The following is a 16105-nucleotide window of genomic DNA, read 5'->3' as shown; positions in this document are numbered from 1 at the left end:
TTCCAGTAGAACCAGCAGAAGGGTAAGCAGAGAGAGTATAGCTCCTTCCTGTAGACTGCTAGCACCAATTATGTGCTACACTTCTTGAATGAGTCACTTTGGCACTTCTTGTATGAGTCACTTTGGCTTTATTTCTTTAAAATGCCATTTTCATGATCACCTAGCATACTGTCTTTTCAAACGTTAAATGCTACAGATAACAGCCAACATTAACCATACTCCGAATACATAGAGATCAATAAGTCCACTAATTTCAAGGGTCTGCTCCAAGTATGTCTACAGCTTGGCATCACCCTATGGCTGCAACCCAATATAAATATATTATATATTGGGTTGTAAGTCCCATTCAACTCAACAGGATTTACATTTGAGTAGTTGTGCAGGATTGTGCTGCAAATCAGTTTACCGCTGCACAAAGCTTTGTAAGCAAGAGTAAGTGGATTATAACAATTAGGGTAAAAGTTTAACTCTCTGGTGCTTATCAAGCTTTAATTAGTACAAATCAGTAAAATTTACAGGGCCACAGGACTCTTGCTGTTGCTAGAATAGAATGCAGTTAATCTGCTGAAATCCGTCTCAAATCCAGGTTAGTTTAAAGGTAACTGATCAAACTTTCCGGAACTGGTGTTGTTTGCTCAGAGTCAACAGTTCATGGTCTTCAGGTTCCACTGTATAACTGTACTGAGCATCAATAATGAACACTGGTTTCATATCTATGCTAGTGCATAAAACAGAAAACACAATGAACAATAAAGAAAGTATCTCATATTTTCCATAAAACATTAAAGATAGTGTGAGAACAGCCACCTACAATTTGATATGTATTTTTGATAAGAATAAGTTTTATCGGAAATTCAAATGAATTTCAAACACTTCAAGCTCAGTTGGTACAGCAGGATAATCTTACTTCAGGGTTGTGGATTTGAGCCCCACACTGAGCGAAAGATTCCTGTATTGCAGGTGGTTGGACTAGCAGGTTTCCTCAAACTCGGCCCTCCAGATGTTTTTGGCCTACAACTCCCATGATCCCTAGCTAGCAGGACCAGTGGTCAGAAATAATGGGAATTGTAGTCTCAAAACAACTGGAGGTCCGAGTTTGAGGAAGCCTGGACTAGATGCTCCTTGTGGTCCCTTCCAACTTTATAATTCTATGATTCTATGAATACTGCTCAGTTCTATCTTATACCACAGTTGTTTAGAACTCTTTACTGTGCTGAATTAAGATAGCATGACATAGTTATGTCACTGTCAATAAAGAAAGAATGCAAAATGTCTTTTTCTATTCTTTTATTATTATTATTTATAAAGGCTACCAAGATGGGCTCTGTCTAAAGTTTGCAAAATTACCTTTGTTCCATATTGATGTGTGGGTTTTGATTTATTTATTTTTTGAAAAAAGTCTTTCTATGTTAGCACACTAAGTTTTATGGAGCTGCATTTGGGGAGGGGGACAGAATTTAATATGAAGCATTTCTTTACTTACACAATATACAGTGAGGAATGTCTCACTTGGCCAAAATCCACTCAACACTCTGCTACTACCCAGTTTGCCATAACGTCTTTGGAAGGACAGAATCAACTTCTGTCTTGGACAATACAAGACTACACCTAGCTCTTCATGAATTTGATGATGCCACTACAGTTCATATATTGTTATATTATAACAAGACACATAGGAACAAAGTTTCCTATAGACTCTGATTCGTTTCCCAGAAGACAAAACTAAAACTAAGAATTACAAGATTAGATGAGATACCTTATGAGCATATTCTGCTTTAGATATACAGTCATACCTTGGTTCTCAAACGGAATTTGTTCCAGAAGTCCATTCGACTTTCGAAAACGTTCGAAAACCAAAGGGCAGCTTCCGATTGGCTGTAGGAGCTTCCTGTACTCAACCGGAAGCCGCGGAAGCTGCGTCAGGACATTCGGTTTCCAAAAAACGTTTGCAAACCGGAACACTCACCAAAACATTTGAGTCACAAGGCGTTCGAGAACCAAGGTATGACTGTACTGTAACAGTGCTATAGAAGACAGTGATCCCATTACCACTAGCTAAACATGGGCAGAGAAGCTGAGAGGGATTCCCCCCCCCAAATAAAATAAAATAATGCAGCTTCCTAGAGATGTTTGAGTCACATATTATTTTGCCTTTTTATATAAGTGTTTTCATTTAGTTAGGGATCAACGGAAGTTCTTCACTTAGTACAAGTGGAGCACTGCCCATCCTAACCCCAAGCCCCCCCCCAAAAAAACACTGTAGCCCAATCTCTTATGTTCCTTATCATTCATATGCAATATAATGTATCACATTTGGATACAGTCTGTTCTTGTTTCATAGCATTAGGCAAGAACTATGAAGAGCCTTCCCAACGAATGCTCTTTTCTGAGGCTGAGGTGCTTTTTCTTCCATTTGCAAGCACAAGGTTAAAGCAGCCACAAGCACAAGCCTTTCTTCTTTTCTATGGCTAGCCAGCCAGCCTACCAGTCTTTGTAATCAGCAATGTACCTATGTGAGTTCATTGTTTAATTTCTACATTCATCATAGGCACACACATGCACACCCAAACACACATTTCAATGAGAGTGGTGGCAAACTATCCCAAAAACACGTTTGACTGGTGGGAAGGAGGGCAGGGAACCTGGTTTATTCATGGGCAAGACTGGGCCCTTTTTATTGTTAGGGGGAATGGGAGGGGAAAGAGTTTCCTGGTGGCATATTTGGCTGACATCATAAGCATGGAGTGGGGGAAGTCTGGTTTCCTTCATTGGCTGGGCCAGGCATTTTTATTTATATTCTCTTCACAATCAAAACCAACCACCTTTACAAAATGTTAACAGTTAAAGTCTTGTTTTGCTACTAAAAAGTGGTGAGGAGGGGTGCCTACTGTTGGGTTGTAGATATGCTTAAAAATAAGACTTTGTTTCAGTCCTCTCCACTCCACAAGAGCAACTCAAGGAAATGCTAATGTCCATACTTTCATGATTGATAAAAAGGTGTGCAAAACACAGAGCAGAGTATCTTTACCTTGCCAAGCAAGGCTGATGTTCATAATTACTGTCTCACAGTGACCTTCTTTTATTGAAGAGATGTGTTCCATCTCATCTACACATGCATAAAGAAAACCTCCACACACACAAGTTAACTTGGAATTAGTACACTTCCATATAATACACACAACAGATCAGTAACTATGAGTCCATGCTTTAAGAGTCTGTTCCACTCCAACCTGTCCTTGTCCCAACTGCAACACACTTGCTTCTTCTCTCCTAAATTCATTAGCTTAATTTCCTGTTTCTTCAAGTTCTGCTTCCTCCACCTATGTTGAAGAGTACTGATGATCCCCATATCAATGCACCCTATCCCACAGGCTTCCATGCCTCATCACCTCACTCAGTCTGCTGTTTTACTTGCGCAATGTCTCCTGCTGTGATAGCCACTGCGATGTTACAAGTTTCCACCATATCCTTTTGTAACTTTTCATTAGATATCTGAACAGGAAGCACTGCTCATTAACTAAACCAAATGGAATTAATTGGGAAACACAGATATGACTGCACTGACTTTAGGGCTAGCAGTTCCATTCCTCAGTTTCAGCAAGATATGGAACCACCACTTCCTGCCCTCTCCCTCAAAAAGGAACTGTCACATAGATCTTTCTGTGTACCTTCTATACTGCAGACCAAAATATTTCATACCCAGAACCAAGTTTATCTAATGAAACAGTAAGCTTCAATACATTTTTTTCAATAAAAAGTTATTAAAAGTTTTCAACATAAAATACAATAAAAAGCACACTATAAAGAACACTATACACAGCAGCAACTTGCACAGTTGGAACTGCATACTACCATTTACCTCTTGGCCATAAAGATCCTTACATCTTAAATTTAATCCAATGCTGGACTTACTGGAGAAAAAAATCAATTATTATATGCAAAGCAGTCTACTTGGGAGATTCTGCTACTTCCACAAGCTAAACAGCTTCCAAAAATAAAAAAGGAAGTCAGCATCTACTGTTCTTTATTGCCAACAAGCTGTTGCATTAGAGAGCTGGTTTGCAGCCATCTTCTCTTATTACCAGTGCAGAAAGAACATTATACTATGTTCTTTACTCAGGTACATGGCTTTCAAGGAAATACACACACACACACACACACACACACACACACTTATTGCCCTTGCTACTATATTCAATGCTCAGATTTTTTCAAAGAAATGCTTCAGCATCCAACAAGAAAATACACTTTGCTATAAACAGAACTCACCCGATCTGCTGATGCAACCTCTTCACCAGCTAGACATATAGGAGAGGCCATCTCCAGCACAGACATATTAGTAGGGGCATCAGTAGTTGATGAGGATCTGGGCCGGCCTGAATGAATATCCTGGAGAGACTTCCTGTTGATTTGGGGGCTTCCCTTTGGAGGCTCTGCCTTGCCCCGTCTGCTATGCAAGCTTGTTCCTCTCTTCATTTTAGGTGGCACTCTGATTTGTTGTAGAACTCTGTTCAGAGCTGTGGGGTGGGTAGAGACACCATCAATTTCAGCACATGTGCTTTGATTTTCCAATTCCGTTTCAAGCTCCAAATCAACCTGAGCTTGCTGAATATCATGGGGAGACACTGAGGACCTCCTACGTTGATGCTGGAAAAGATGCTTCAACCCTTGACCAATCACATTAATATTCTCCAAGGCATTGTGGGTAATTTTGGATAGCTTTTGCTCCGATTCATGCTGCCTTTTGGTCTCTGGATCTTGAGACTTTCCTCCAAGGTCAGGATCATCATAGAGTTGTTCACTACCAGAAGGCTCCATCAGATGACACCAAGCAAGTTTATTTGACAAGTCAGACACAGATGTTATGTGCCCTTAAAATTTGTTTTTGCTGAAAAATGCCAAGATTGTCAGCCAATAAAGTGTGCAATTGCTTCAAGAGTGAATACACATGCAGCTGTGCCACGGTGGTCTCATGCTTATCTACTGTTAAAACAAAAAAACTAGGGTTACACATCATGCACAGATTAAGGTTATTCACATTGAAAAAACATGCAGCTAGTTTACTCTCTTCTCAATCCTAAACTTTTCAAGCATTTTTTTTTACCATGGGGATTAAGTGCATTTCCACTGCAGGTGGAACACAAAGCTTATGAAAAAATATTCCAAAACCAAATGTTATATTAAATATAGAAACTATACCTCCCTACCAGCAGAGCTGGTATACTGGAAGGCAAGGAAGATTTTGTCAGAGCCGTAACAAGCATACCCCAATTTTAATATGTGTTGTGCTACATGAGGCTGGATTTGGCAGCTTATCACCATGGTATTAAGGAAAGGCAATGTAACTCAACACATTGCTCTATATTTGTTATAAATTTTATGTTATTACAAACTAAAAAAAATGGGGAAAAAGCAAAATATCTTCTTTCAGGCAAGGACCAGAAGCAGGGACCAGATTCCACATTGCCAGCGCCAAAATATTTTGTAGGTACCAAAGGCCATTAGCAAAGGCTCTCTTAGGAATCTCAAATGTCTAAAATGACTGGTTCTTGTAGACGTGAGCAGCAGAATGGCAGCAGCATTAAAAGTGGGTCTTGTTCAGACTCACAGGAACAGATAATAATAATAATAATAATAATAATAATAATAATAATAATAATTTATTATTTATACCCCACCCATCTGGCTGGGTTTCCCCAGCCACTCTGGGCAGCTTCCAACAAAATATTAAATAACACAACCTGCTCCTTCAGGTATATTGCTTCGGGTAAGTGGAAAAGGCAAACAGCTATAATTATGTCACACTACAGGCAGGTAGCTGAGGAAGTAAGCAAGTGAACTCAAAGCAACTTGAATATTAAGAAAGGGAGCATTAATAAAGTTAACAATAACTGAACAGCCTTGTAATACGCTTGTTGTGATTAAGTGCGAATCACATGCATAAGCTGTGTAAGATGATAAAATGGACCATACAAATGAAGCTCAGTCTTGGCAGATCCTGCATGAATTTTGAGAGAAGTTGATAGAGATATATGATGTTTAGACTGGAGAAAACATCCAACAGAACATATTAAGAGCCATTATGATGATCAGGACACATCTAGGATCCGGTTTGGAAGTCTGTTTTGCCAGTCCTAATACTTGAACCCATGACCCTGGGATTAAGAGTTTAATGCTCTACCAATTGAGATATCCTGCAAAAGCAAGCAAATATTGTCTGTACAAAAACTCTAGCACCTTTGCTACCCTTCTCAGACACTGCACAATATAGTGACCCACTGGAAATAAAGCCACCCCAAATTCTACCATTGTGATGTAACATGTTGCAAGTTCTGTTAATAGACTGAAAATTGGGCTACCACTATTTTACCCAACAAAAAATAAGCAGGGGCATCGTACACATTTGAAAACTTAAAGATACAACAAATGCCTCCAATATTAATTCCCACCATTAGTTTATATAAATATATACTATCCTATTGATGCGTAGTAGTATATTTCTGTGACGTATATAGCTAGGAATAAGGCAGCAGTTCTTATGGCCTGCTTTTATATGCTTTTCTGTGGTAACAGTTTAAATCACAATAATCTTATGTCTCCATGGACAAAAGACAAATTATGGCATAATAAGAAGTTATGCACAAGTGTCAGGAATCCACATGCAACAGCACCATTCCTCCTTTCAGGTGAGTAAGCAAACAGACCAGAAAGTATTTAATGGGACGTCCAAACTGGAAAATATGGGTATTGGCATCCAAACAAGTCAGGATATGAAACCATAGTTTGAAGTCAGTTTTTGCATCCTGGCTTGTTTGGCATTAACCATTATTTGCTTCCAGTATATTTCCTGACCCAATTGAAAGTTCCTGTTTTAACCTGCAAAGTCCTAAGAGCAGGTTACTTGAAAAGATCACGTCCTCCTTTGTATGCCTACCTGCACCTTAAAATTCTCTTCAGAAACCCTTCCCTAGGTGCCTCCACCAATGAAATGAGGCAGAGGGCAACTAAGGAGATGTGGTTTTTTAGTAGTAGCATATCAGCTATGAAACAGACTTCCCAGAGAGCCACGCCTGACACCTTCTTTATCTTTTTTCAGTGCATTTTAAATTGAGGCTGTACAGTAAATTATTCTATGGAGCCTCTGCGCAATGAAGCTGTTTGCAGTATTATTATTGGATATTACCTATTACTGTAAATTGTGTTTGATGTTTTTATATATTTATAAAAACATTTATATACAACTGTGTCATGAAAATATATCACAGTGGTTTACAACATTATAAAAACATAAAACCACACAATAAAGTCATAAAAAGTTAAAAACCAACATCAACAGACCATTGTGGGGGATGTACTCTTAATTGCCTGCATAGGCCTGGTGGAATAGAAAAGTTTTAAGCATGTGTTTAAAAGTTGGCACAGAAGGTGCCCACTGTATGTCTCTATTGATAGGGTATTCCACAGGACTGGGCCAATGAAACTGAAGGTTTCTCATTGTTGCCAAAGAAGCCTCACCAACGCAGGGAACAACTAAATGAGTTTCTGCAGATGATCTCAGTGACTGAGCTAGAATATAAGGAACAAAATAAAAAAATTCCTTCCAGTAGCACCTTAGAGACCACCTAAGTTTGTTATTGGTATCAGCTTTCGTATGCATGCACACTTCTTCAGATACACCTGAAGTGCATGCACACGAAAGCTCATACCAATAACAAACTTAGGTGGTCTTTAAGGTGCTACTGGAAGGAATTTTTTTATTTTGTTTTGACTATGGCAGACCAACACAGCTACCTACCTGTAACTAGAATATAAGGGTTCAGGGTGATCCTTGGGGTATCCTGGACCCAAATTGTTGAAAGCCACCATGGGAATATTTACTGATGGGCTGTTATATAAATCTAATGAACAACTAGTTCTCATATCAGATACAACTGGATGTCATGGTTAGCTGCAGCTTCCTGACTTGTTTCGCTACTTATCCAAAGGCAGGAGCAAAGCAGCTGTGAGTGCCTGAAGCTCATACATATCTTGCCTTATAAAGCCAATATTTGATCATCTGAATGTGACCACAGTCATGTGATACATAGAAAGAAAAATGATTCCAGATACAGAATTTCATCCCATTTATTTGGATAGAAATGACCTCCAATTCTTAAAAGGAATTTTTTCTATAAAATTCACAACTCCAAGCTAGACACGCCTAGTACCCCCGCAAGCCCCCAATCCATTATAAGGTGGATACAATAGGATGAGTAACTGCACAGAAACTCAGATTTGTTGCAATTAAAGTGGATCACACATATGCATTAAGGTTAAACTATATCATACATCTGAAACATTCAAAGAATGGGATTACAGACTGATTCCTTTGGTATAACATCATAAACACTTTACAGGCTCACTCCAATTTGTGGAATTGGCCATCAAACTACCCAGGGGAACTGCATTATCTATGGAGAATGCCAGAGGTGGAATTTTTAGTAATAACAAAAAAAGTTCAAAACCCTGCTGAGTCAGATTACTTCAGGCTGAAGAGACTCCTCAAAATCTCTTTTTTTAAAAAAACAGGCAGATTTTGTCCCCCATGATTCTGGGGAAATGTTTTAATCTGATAAACATTTGCTAATGAGAATGGACTACAGATAGGCCAAAGATAACCTAGATTAATATTTTATTGGCTTGGTGGTAATCATATATGCATGGTGTGACTGACTGTTATACTGTAGCTAAAGACCTCCCTGTAGTACCACAGATTAGAGTTTTGTGAAATTCCATCCTCCTAGAGAAGACTGCATAGATTCTGCAGCTAATCCAACAGCCCTTGTCATTCAATGCTTTGCCTATGGGGGTCTCACTATGCAGATATTTCAAGAGTCACTACATGTTGTCAGAAAATGCACGGAATTTGTGGTTAATGAACCAAGTGGCAACTAAAGCCAATTTTTTCCTATTTATTTCAACTATGTGTGTGGTTAGAACTTTTCTCATGCTCCCAAACATTTGCTGGTTTGCCCCTTACCCTTGAAATTCTCCATAAAAAATATTTCTGTATATTCACTAAATTGCTTTGAAATATTCTACTATGAAGAGAAGAAGAAGAAGAAGAGTTTGGATTTGATATCCCGCCTTTCACTCCCCTTCAGGAGTCTCAAAGCGGCTAACATTCTCCTTTCCCTTCCTCCCCCACAACAAACACTCTGTGAGGTGAGTGGGGCTGAGAGACTTCAGAGAAGTGTGACTGGCCCAAGATCACCCAGCAGCTGCATGTGGAGGAGCGGAGACACGAACCCGGTTTCCCAGATTACGTGACTACCGCTCTTAACCACTACACCACATTGGCCAAGTCTCCAAGTTTATTACATGGACAACTTTCACTGGAACTCATGTACTACCGGCTTTAGAAAAAAAACAGCAAAAGTGCTACCTAATGCAGAAGATGAAACAAGCTGCAAAACACCATATATACAGTCAGTGGACATACGTATTTGCAAACATTACAGAACTATTCTAGCATCCTCTCAGGTGAGACTTAACATAGCTATTGCAACTCAGATGCCAAGACACTACTTAAATATAGCGAGGAAAAGGTACTTACCTCCACCACTTATCCTTAAACATGACTGGCTGGTGGGGCTCCTCTGTCAAACAGCAGCTTGGGGGAGAAAAAGTTAGACAAAACTTAGAAAAGAAACATACACATCAAGGGAATGTGACTTGCTGAGGTTACTTTAACTCCAACACTGTAATAATATGCCCCTAGTTATGGTTGGTCTCAGCATTACTAATAGGCAACAAAGAAGGAGTAGAAAAATGTGATGGCTTCTGTGCACCTGCACATTCTGCTAAACTTCAGCTTACACAGCCATGCCCCTATTCTGTCTCTGCAGACAAAGAACTTGCTGGGAATTTGCCACAGTCAGTGAAAACTCTTGAATATTTGCAAGCTGAACTTTCCACATGCTCAAAGCTATTCAGGGATAGGTTTGCAACAGTGGATTAAGCTTCACTGAAAGGCTTTTCTGCCAAAAATAAATAAGATACCTTTCATTCTTTAATTATTTTTTTTAATTTTCAGTTTTTTACAAAAAAGCACCAAAGTTACATGAGAAGACTGCTTCTAAAGCAGTAGGATTTCCCCTTCTCCTACCTAAATCAGTTGCTGTGGGTCCCTCAGAGCAGATTTTATAGACACATGGGGGGAGACTGGGGAGGAAGCAGGCCCCGTTGTGTGAGCACTTCATTGGAGTCCACACTATAATCCAGTGTTTCCCAACCACTGTTCCGCGGCACACTAGTGTGCCGCGAGATGTTGCCTGGTGTGCCGCAGGAAAAATTGAAAAATTCGAAAGATTTTTTTTTATAAAAAAGTCAAATTTTCGATTGGGGCGCCGTCACTAGATGACCCCTGGGGTTCCCTCCCTCCCTCCCGCTCTGCGCCTCCCTCCTCTTCCTCCGGGGAGGCCGTTCCTGGCTCTCGGCCAAGGCTTGGCGGCTGCCACTCACTCACTCGCTCGCCCACCCGTCCCTCCATCCCTGCACCCGGCCTCTCCCCCTCCGTCCCCGGCGCGGGGGCTGCCGGGATCCGTAGTCCCCTCGCCCTTGGGCTCCGCGCCCGCGCGGGGTGTGCAAACTACGTTTCCCAGCGTGGCCTGGCGTTTTGTTTGAAGCGCTCTTCTCCCGGCCATGGAATGAGCGCGGCGGCGGCGGCCGGGCGGGCAGGGGCTCTTCCGCGCAGACCCCACGCAGCCTGCCTGCGCCCCCGCGGAGATCGGGCGGCAGGATGGAGCCCGGGGATCCCCGCGGAGGCAGAGCGGTGGAGGCGGAGGCTGCCCCCCAGGTAGGGCTGCGTCGGGGGTTTTTTTATTTTTGCAATGCTGCATCCGCGCCGGAGGGGACGCATCGGACCGCGGGGAGACCCCTTGGCGGGCGTGCAAGGCAATGCATGTGTGCAGGTGTTGCATGGAGTGCAGTGCAATGCAATGGCAACACGGCGCCCTGCATGCATGCATGCAACTTCCACCGGCGCTCCGGACTTGGCAGGTGAGGGGGGTCCCCAGTGGGCGGCAGAGAGAGCCGGGAGGGCAAAGGGGAGCCGGGGGGAGCAGCGCTGCTCCCCGAGCCGAGCCCGGGGGGGAAACTTCGGCGTCGTTGCGCCGGGTGTTGGAAGCGGAGGCTGGCGGGGGCCCCTCACCTGCAAAACCTGGTCGCCTCTCATATTTCGTGCATTGCATTCATCGCCCGCTTTCTCCTCCAAGGAGCTCCCGGGGGCGCGCGTGGTTCTCCCCGTGTTATCCTTGCAACAACAGCCCTGCGAGGTGGGTCAGGCGAGTGGCCCAAGGGAGCACCCAGGGATTGTCCTGGCCAGGTGGGGTGATTTGAACCCTGCTCTCTGCCCGGTCTTTGTCCTCATTTAGCCCCCACATGTGCATGACTGTGCATGACTGAGGTTTTCCCCCCTCGTCTTGGCTATGGTGTGAGTCTGTGCTGTTAATTAATGGGGTTCTGCCTTCGGAGAAGATGAGCCAGCCCTCAAGGAGGTGATTATGTAATTTGCTAGCAATTCATGTCCCTCCCGGCGTGACGCTGCGCGCTGACATCACGGGGCTGCAATGGTGGTGTGCCTCGAGATTTTTTTCATGAAACAAGTGTGCCTTTGCCCAAAAAAGGTTGGGAAACACTGCTATAATCATTATTTTTAGCATTAACAAATACTAGAGCAGGAAAAGAGAATTCAAATCGCAGAGAAGGCCCATCAAGCTGAAGGGTTAAACTTCAAAAATGTTTCATAAAAGCATCAAAAATTGGAAGGCACACAACTATCCCATATACAAATTTTAATCAGCAAGTAGTAATTGAAGCAGCATATGGCAAAGCACCTCTTACACAGGGATCTCTAATTCAGATTCTTACATTTTGGCTTGAATCCTAATTTTCCTCCCATGAATGAAACGAAGTCCACATACATGGAACAAGGATTTCCCATCTTCCGCAGCTCCTACACCCCCTGAAAATGAAAGATTGCTCCTGTTTAGGAGACCCTTGGGAATGGTGCAGAATATGATGTAGGGGGCCTGGAGATGGAAGAATTGGCAGGAATCACTTTTTCCTTTACGTGAATGAACAACTTAGAATCAAACTCTTTCCAACATCAAAACTTGTGGATGTTTCCATGTATATAAATATTGGGAGATGGGGGAGATTTTACAGGCAGATATTGATTTCCAGTGCACACATACCATGTTGGTGCTTTATTCCCATATTTTGCTCACTACCATATTTGTGTTGACGATAAACATTTAATTAACTACTGTGGACTGAATAAGTTGCCATTCAGATGATCTGCATAGGAAAACTCTTACCTACTAGAACCAAATATCAAAATAAAGGTGTGTTGAGGCCAATGTCCTTGCTGCATTTCAATTTAGTCTTGTCACTAAGGTAAAGGTAAAGGGTCCCCTGACCATTAGGTCCAGTCGTGGCCGCCTCTGGGGTTGCGGCGTTCATCTCGCTTTGTTGGCTGAGGGAGCCGGCGTACAGCTTCCGGGTCATGTGGCCAGCATGACTAAGCCACTTCTGGCGAACCAGAGCAGTGCATGGAAACACTGTTTACCTTCCCACCAGAGCGGTATCTATTTACCTACTTGCACTCTGACGTGCTTTCGAACTGCTAGGTGGGCAGGAGCAGAGACCGAGCAACGGGAGCTCACCCCATTGCAGGGATTCAAACCGCCGACCTTCTGATTGGCAAGTCCTAGGCTCTGTGGTTTAACCCACAGCACCACCTGCATCCCTTAGTCTTGTCACTAGCTGCACCAATAACTAATGTTCATTATATCTTGTACACTGTGCATTCTCCTTCCAGATTTGTGGGATCCTTAATGTAACACTGGCACACACCACATGCAATTGATATGTTGGGGAGGGGGGAGAGACACAGATGTGGCCAAAAGTTAAGTAACCAGAAGTTAGCAAGCTACTTCTTAAGTGGTGAATGGGCATATGAGTACAACAGAACAAAGTGAGCATTTAACATTTATTTTGATAGAATCATAGAACTGTAGAGTTGGAAGGGACCATGAGGATCATTCTAGCCCAACCTGTTGCAGTGCAGGAATCTTTCACCCTATGTGGGGCTCGAACCCACGACCCTGAGAATAAGAGTCTCATATTCTACTGAGCGAGCTATCCCTCAGTTTGAGTAGAGACCAAGGTAGAAAGGAAAGCATCAAACTGCACATACAGTATAGATTTATAATTTGGCCTATTCTAGTTATCTGTGCCATGTAGTGAATTACTCACAACTGGACAAGTTTCTAAACTGCTTAAATTTTAAAATGTCCAAATCCCAGCTCTTAATATGACATTCTAATTGTTGCAGTTAAAATTATTCCAAGAGGAGGATACAAGGATGAACAAAGCAATTGACATATTATGCCATGTTGGTCCCACGGAATACAAATCATAATCATCATCCATACAGTAGATACACAGCTGCCCTAAACAACATCTGAGAAAACAACTGATAGGCAGCTTGGATTTATTTATATCATATGAGGTAGAATAGTGCAGTTTGTGAACTACACCTGGGTAGCAGCCCAGCCAAGAAGATGGTTCACCAATGTTATCACTATTTTTTTGATTTGGGTCTATATTTTATTTTATATATAAAAGGAGAAATGGGGGTGCAGAGGAACAGACAAGATAGGAAAGGAGAAAATGGAACAGATACTGTGAAATATTGAGCGGTTCTGTATTCTATTTCCTACAACGCACATCCTTATCCCAAGCTAGTCATAGCCTCTTCAAAATGTAACCAAATATGATGTCCAGTAGGTGAAACACAGCTTGTGGGTGGTAAAATGCTTTCCCCCAAAAAACAAAGTGGAAATGTAGGCTGCTGTGAGAACTGTCAAAGACACTTGTGGCTTTGAAACGATCTTGAAAATCCTAATGCTGCGATTAGCAGAATAATGCCTTATAACTTTTCAAAATAAAGTTACCACAGAAGAATTACAGGCAAGCTGCCTATATGATTTTCCCACCTGCATCCCCATCCCCATTCCTCCAACTGGCTAATGCCACTGAATCCTGCAGAGAGGGGGAAAAGAGGAACCCTGCATACTTATGCAACTCCTGGAAAACAGATTCCTCTGGTTGTGTCACTCAAGTGCTGCCACTTTGGTATTCTGGCCAGAGGCAGCCAGAACGTCAGCAAGAATTGTAAAATTCAAAAGCTAGAAGCTACACTTATTTCAGTAATTGTTCAAATACTTGGTCAAGTTCATTTATCATTTTTTTGTTCTTTTCCCCCTCTGTGCGTGCATGCACGTACGCACCCACCCACCCAACTATGTCTGAAAAGATATATAGATACATACAAATGAAGTTGATGCCTAGGAGATACGTATTGGTTTATAAAAATCATGAAGATAGCATATAGGCAGGCTAACTACTTGTTTCAGAGTGATGCTGTTCTGTTCATGTGTTCCCTTGAGAACAGTTGGCTCCAGTCTTCTTATAAAAAAAAGTTGATCAATACTCTATTTTAGAGCAATTTCCTACCTGTGATGTGGAAGAAAGATAGCATTGACATACGCAGCCATGAGGCAGCTAGCAAACCATTTCAACCACAACTCAAAAGCAGAAATGTGGTCTGATTAATTTTACTGTATATAGATGAGAGACAACAGTTTTTGCATCCAGCAGTACAAAACAGGTGATGGCTAAAGAAACTATGCCAACTACAGGACCCTGGCTTTTTCATCACAGTAAGGCATTTGGAAGTCACAAGAACTTGCAACTGCTAAAGAAAGAATCAATAAATCTGATGTCCGCCTTTCATAACCAGTACCTAGTATAGGAATCTTAACAACAGGCTTTCTGAAGAAAACTTTTATTCCATTCAGAATTACAGTTGGCACACATAAAAAAATTAATCTAGGTTTACTCAGCAGATTTTATGTCACTTAAAGAACTGGAGCAAGCACTCTTTGAAGTTTAGGTAAAGGTAAAGGTAAAGGTACCCCTGCCCGAGCGGGCCAGTCTTGACAGACTCTGGGGTTTGTGCGCCCATCTCACATCTATTGGCCGGGGGCCAGCGCTGTCCGGAGACACTTCCGGGTCACGTGGCCAGCGTGACAAAGCTGCATCTGGCGAGCCAGCGCAGCACACGGAACGCCGTTTACCTTCCCGCTGGTGAGCGGTACCTATTTATCTACTTGCACCCGGGGGTGCTTTCGAACTGCTAGGTTGGCAGGCGCTGGGACTGAGCAGCGGGAGCGCACCCCGCTGCGGGGATTCGAACTGCCGACCTTTCGATCGGCAAGCCCTAGGCGCTGAGGCTTTAACCCACAGCGCCACCCGCGTCCCCCTTTGAAGTTTAAGGAAACTGTAAAAAACAAAATGCCTTCCCCCAAAATAAGTTTCTCAGTAAAGTATGTACTCCTTTTTCATAGTTCTGATATAGCACCCTATATCAGGCTATGATAAATATTGTTTAAATATATCTTTTTTATTAAACCAAGTGCATTCTTAAGGTAAGATGACAAACAATTCAAGTTATACAGGACACACACATGCTGTTTAAGTGTACATACACTGCAAGTTGCTTATCACTGTTTCAGATCTGGTTTAGGTGTCAATCCTGATTAACAATAAGTTGGCTAAGGAACCGGAATTATATACCTGTACCAAACTTGAGAGTTCTTCAGCAGTTTTCAAATTATTATAACACATCCTTATGTTTAGATCTGCTTTAAAGCAACCCTACCAGTAAAATTAGAGGATAACTCATGTATACAGCTCCAATAAGAAGTTAAGAGCTGCATAAAGAAGACTTTTTAAAAAATGCTCCTCACCATGTCAATGGGTCAGGTAGGCTTTGGCTAATCAGACAATCCTAGGGAGTGTCTTCCTAACATTGGAACTTCAGAGGGGGAGTGCGATCTATGTCCCGTCCTCAAACACTGATACAGTGGTATCTCGGGTTACATACGCTTCAGGTTACATATGCTTCAGGTAACAGACTCCACTAACCCAGAAATAGTGCTTCAGGTTAAGAACTTTGCTTCAGGATGAGAACAGCGCAGCAGCAGGAAGAGGCCCC

General features: G+C 42.2%; 1 protein-coding gene across 2 annotated transcripts in view; it reads right to left on the bottom strand.

Moving 5' to 3' along the window:
* TMCC1 (transmembrane and coiled-coil domain family 1) overlaps positions 1–16105 on the bottom strand; it is a 112297-nt gene that overhangs the window by 83645 nt on the left and 12547 nt on the right. Inside the window, exons 2-3 of one of the 2 annotated variants that reach the window (XM_082209776.1) lie at positions 9596–9652; positions 4270–4983 (exon numbers count right to left, since the gene is read on the bottom strand). In XM_082209776.1, coding sequence (XP_082065902.1) covers positions 4270–4818 — 549 coding nt within the window. In that variant the 5' untranslated portion in view covers positions 4819–4983; positions 9596–9652. The remainder of the gene's footprint in view (positions 1–4269; positions 4984–9595; positions 9653–16105) is intronic. The other variant, XM_082209777.1, reaches the window with a different exon arrangement.

The sequence above is a fragment of the Podarcis vaucheri genome (assembly GCF_965113315.1).
Source record: "Podarcis vaucheri genome assembly, chromosome: 2".
Lineage (NCBI taxonomy): Eukaryota > Metazoa > Chordata > Lepidosauria > Squamata > Lacertidae > Podarcis > Podarcis vaucheri.
The sequence above is the reverse complement of the archived record's forward strand: the minus strand, read 5'-3'. Positions and strand labels throughout refer to the sequence as shown.